Source organism: Pygoscelis adeliae, unplaced genomic scaffold (assembly GCF_000699105.1).
Source record: "Pygoscelis adeliae isolate BGI_AS28 unplaced genomic scaffold, ASM69910v1 Scaffold85, whole genome shotgun sequence".
Taxonomy (NCBI): domain Eukaryota; kingdom Metazoa; phylum Chordata; class Aves; order Sphenisciformes; family Spheniscidae; genus Pygoscelis; species Pygoscelis adeliae.
The window spans coordinates 358,434-363,280 of NW_008824900.1; the positions used below are offsets into that span (position 1 = coordinate 358,434).

At 58.9% G+C, this 4,847-nt stretch overlaps 1 protein-coding gene across 1 annotated transcript in view; it reads right to left on the reverse strand.

Annotated features, from left to right (window-relative positions):
* CDIP1 (cell death-inducing p53 target 1) overlaps window positions 1-4,847 on the reverse strand; it is a 26,884-nt gene that overhangs the window by 12,507 nt on the left and 9,530 nt on the right. The window contains exons 2-3 of the mRNA XM_009324796.1: window positions 1,098-1,199; window positions 389-487 (exon numbers count right to left, since the gene is read on the reverse strand). Of these exons, the coding sequence (XP_009323071.1) occupies window positions 389-473 (85 nt within the window). The 5' untranslated portion in view covers window positions 474-487; window positions 1,098-1,199. The remainder of the gene's footprint in view (window positions 1-388; window positions 488-1,097; window positions 1,200-4,847) is intronic.

Consider the following 4,847-nt stretch of genomic DNA (forward strand, 5'->3'; position numbering starts at 1 on the left):
GGGAGATGGTGCTTGGCTGAGTGGTCTGGGGGGTAGGGAGCCACGACAGGGGGGGGGGGGCAGCCCCCAAGCCTCGTCCTCTGGGCCCACAAGAAACCCAGATTTACCCCACGTTACTCTCAGCAGCGAGCAGAGCCAGGCTTTGAGCAGGGAGCGCTTTCTGCTCTTGTCACTTCCCCTGGGACCTCCTGCCACCCCCGGAGGGTAACACGGTGACAGACGGAGCCGGGCATCGCACCACCCTCCCCAGCACACTGCACACTGCAGGGCAGAGCTGCAAGGAGAGGCCACGGCCACGGTGCTCCCAGGGAAACCACGCTCACTTGGCTCCTGCCCGCTCAGCAGTGTCACCCCGACACCCCAGAGCAGCTGGGATCCCCCCCGGTACCTGCCGCAGGCGGGGGGCCATGCTTCTCTTCTATCAGCGGTGCCGAGGGGCCTCCCGGGTAGGGTGGCGGAGGGTCGCTGGACATGGCTCAGGGCGGCCCTGCAAGGACAGAAGCCTTTAGAAGAGACACCAGCCTTTGGCTGCACACAGGCACCCGTCCAGAGCTGCGTGGTGCTTGGGGAAGGAGGCAGCAGGTAACGGAGGGGTCCGGGGCTGGCACCACCGCTGTGCTGGCCTCAGCCCCCCGCCACGGGCAGAAACAAGGCCATGGCCCCAAAGCTGGACAGGGCTTCAACCCAGGCAGCAAATCCAAGGTGTAACATCTTCCTGCCGGCTCCGCAGGGCTTTCCCCTTAACGCCCACGCATGGTGCAACAGCAGCTCATCGGTGCGGCTCTCAGCTGCATTGCCCACGTGCTGGGGCAGTACTGGGCTGGAAGCTGCTCTGCCAAGCGCCTCGGCTGCAGCGTTATGGGACCAAAGATGGGGAAGAGCTGCCCACGTTGCCCACGGCCCCCCCAGCTCCACCCAGCAGAGTGATATGCAACGCTGCGCCCTGAGGGGATGGCAGGACCCCAAGCCTGAAGCACAAACTCTGAGGTGGAGGGCGCAAACCCACAGAGCGCATCTCTGAATACTCTCATCGAGTGAGTTAAGGTGAAACCATCTTTAACAGCTGGAGACATTATTTTACCTGGGGTAGAATTTACCTGTCCTCTTCCTTGCAGCAAGGAGCTCAGAGGCCTCGACAGAGCTGAGAAGAACAATTCTTCTGCGCAGCGTATTTTGGAAGCTGTCTTACCCCACCCAATCTGTGTGAAAGGAGACAGCAAGAGAGTTACAGCGATGGAGAGGAGCCACTGCTACAGCGCTGCCTTGGCCGCCCCGCCAAGCCCCCTCCCCTCCCTGGTGCAGGCGTGGGGAGAGCGGGTCCGGGCAGGAACCTCCCCACGTGAGCCCCCTCAATGGCAGGCACGAGGCTACGTGTCCTCGGCACATGGAAAAGCCCCACCGACATGCTCTGAACACCAAGGAAGTGCAACGGCATCAAGAAACCTGCTTTCCCTGTTTACTCTGGCTCAGTTATATCTGGTAGGACGTGACTAAATTGGGAAATACAAATGAGAGGCTGTTCACTCGGTGCTTGGGAAGGCTGCCATCAGGCATGGGACACGGTGACATTGCTGTCAGTGCCCGGGGAGCAGCGCTAGGAGCTCCCCTCGGGGTCTGAGCACAGCTACCCGAACCCCCCACATCCTTCATCCCCGAAGGGCCAGGAGCAAATGTGACCCTGCTTGTCTCGTTTCCCTTGGTCTCCTGCTCTCCTCGAGGCAGGTCAGCCTGCTGCGAGGACGGTGCTTTCTCAGCCGGTCCCACAGGTCCCATTCCAGCAGCCCCCGACTGAGCAGGAAAAACGCACCCAGGCTATGACCAGCCTGCAAAAATCCCACAGGCACAACCAGGGCAGCTCTGGACCCAAAGAAATGGCCGGAGCAGGCGTGGCTGCCACATTACCAGACATGACCAGCAAGGCTGCCCCGCAGCCCTGCCGAGGCACGAACCGCCTGCTCAGCCCCAGGGAGCTCAGGGCCGAGGGGTGCCGGAGCAGGGCTGAGCCGGGCAGCACCCCGCTGGGGTCACTGCTTAGGCAGCGAGGCTCCCTCTGGCCCCGGCACCGATGCCACGTGCTGGGCAACCCGCCTGGGGTACACCAACCTCCACGGCATGGCACGGCACAAGCCTCCACGGGCACCGGGCCAGGCAGCGAGCGCTGCCCATCCTGCCTGCGTTGCAGGTGTGCTCAGAGGGGTGCCTGGGGGGCACAGCCACCTCCGCCTGCGGCTGCTGGGCCAAGGGAAGCCAAGGCCTCGGCAAACACGGGAAGGAAGACCGAGTAAAGGTCTTCCTCAACCTGCTTGGCTTTGCTTTATTCCACTCCTGTTTTTCTAGCTCACGCTCCCTGCCTCCGAGCAGCCTCCTGCAAGGTGGCAGGAAATCTAATCAGGTCACAAGTCTGCAGCGGAGCACCATTACCCCTTGCTGATCACGGAGCAGCGTGCTGGTCCCCCCAGGAGATGAGCAAAGCCTGCACCGGCACAGGGTCTCCCCCGGATGTCCATATTTACTGACTAATATTTCTCCCCAGAGGTCTTAAGTTGCAGACACACAGCATCAAATCCAAGGGTGGCTGGGGGTCATCTTCCTCCTGCTTTTCTCTCCAATTTCTTCCTTAAGAGCCAGGGGAAGGAGAGCCGTCCCGTGCAGCAGGTACAGCAAAGCTGCCGTGGCACAGAGCGCTTCCAGGCGGAGGAAAGCACCCGAAGTGCAGCGCATTGCAGAGCCCTCCTTCTCCTTCAGTGACCTACAAAGCTACAAATTGGGCCGCGCTCTTTTTAGCTTCACTGGGGATGTAAAGAAAAGGAGGACTTACTCTTCTGAAAGTAGCCAGCCAACCCACCCTGCACACCCAGGAGCCTCAGACCTTCCTGTCCCCATGCCTTCAGGGCTCCTGGATGAGCCCAGCCCAACCCGGAGCATCCCCGAGTCCTCACCCGGGGACGCCGGCCTGCCGGGGAGCTTTCCTTGCCCTCGCAGGCCAGCTGAGCCCACGGCTTTTCTACTGTAACAGATCTCCTCCCATTACCGCTCAGAGGCTGCCTTCCCATAACGTAACACCTTTCAACACTCCCTGGCCTTACTCCCCCCGTCATCAAAGCAGCTGTTGAGAAAACTCAGGAGAGGAGGAGACCAAGAGGCAATCCCACCCACGTGCTCCGCCAGCCGCTCTGGAAACACCCGCCAGATGAAGCAACAGCCCCGGATTGAGCCGGCAGTTAATCCTGCCACCTTGACCAGCAGGAAAAGGCAGCCACGAGGGCGACGGCCAGCGGACCTCAGAGCCACGCAGGTACTGGCATGAAGGAAGCTGCAGGGGCTGCAAAGCTGTTCTGCTCATACTTGGCAGACTCAGTCACTCTTAATGCAATATTCTGCTTATTAAGAGAGATCCGTAAAGAGCAAGATGTTGGCTGTGTGCCCTTCCCAGGAGGAAAAGAAAGCCTGTTGCTTTTAAGCCTCTTAGAAGCCGTTTCTCCTGTGCTTTCCTTTATCTTAATGCGAGAAGCACAAAACCTGCCCCAGCCCATTTCCGCCAGAGAGCTCCGTGGGGAGCTGGAGGGCACAAGGCTTCCCCTCCGTGCTGGGCCGGGAGCTACCCCAGAACATCACTCGCCGCCCCGGCACGGACGACCCGGCAAATATTCCCTCTCAAAAGCAACGTGGCCAACGCAAAGCAACCCAGATCTTCCCCCTCGTATGGCAGCACGGAGAGGCAACCTTGCTCTCAGGAGCTAGCTAGCAGCACCCCTGCGAAGAGGCAGAGTTTCCCTGAGCAGCACCCACCCACCCAGCGCAGGAGAGAGGGGAGCCTGGAGCGTGCCCCACCGGGAGGGCCCTTCTGGCCTGAAGCAGGTTGACGGTAGCTGGGCACAGGCAGGTGAGCTGGGAAGATCCAGCCGCTAAACAAGAACACAGCAGTATTCTGCATCAAAACACGATCCCCAGAAGCACGTAACAAGGACTCTTGCTGCAGGTCATTGCTGGTTTTACCCACCAGCTTTCGGCAAAGCCAACTTACTTTGCTCCCTCTGTCTTGCAAAAGAGAAACAAGACTTCTCCTGCCCACGGCACCGCCACAGAGAGACGGACTTGGGAGTCCGGCGGCAGCTCGCAGCAGAGACTTCACGGCACGCAGAGCCTGGCGTGCCCTTCCCAGGGAGGACGCCCCTGGCAGGCCGTGCTTTGCCCCAGGGTCTCCAGCCAGCCACGCCAGCAAGACGAGCCATTCTGCCAGCATTCTACAAAGCTGTCCCACGTTAACCATTCTGGTTTATTAAAGCTGAACCACCAGTGCATTTCTGTGTCATGAAAACAGCTTAGATCAAACTATCTGTTCTCACATGGGAAGAAACGTTCCCAAAGCCTGCGGAAATTGCATCCACACTAGGGCTTACTGGAATAACCACGCTCATAGACCAGCTGAACACCCAGGAAAAAAATAAGAGCTTGACAAAAAATTTAGGCTAAGTTTACCAGGCTTAAGTTCAAGATCTGATGGAATCACCAATGTCTAGTGCAGGTCCTTTGGGAGCAAGGACCCATCGCAGGATCATAAGGCTCAGAAGGAGTCGGTTACCAGTACAGGGATGGACAGAGGAGATGCTATTTCCAGCCAGAAATGCAGATTAGTTCTTCTTAACTGGAAGAACAGCTTTTACTGGCTCCTCTACTTTAAACTAACAACAGGAAGATGAACCCACCACGCCATTGTTGCAAACACTGCTCCTGTTAAACGCAGGAGACAAGCAAAGAGCCCCCATGGGCTGGCAGTGTGACAAACCAAGCAGAACAAGGATCAGAGGACAGAAGGGACCTGCTGCATCAGCCCATCCCTCTTTCCC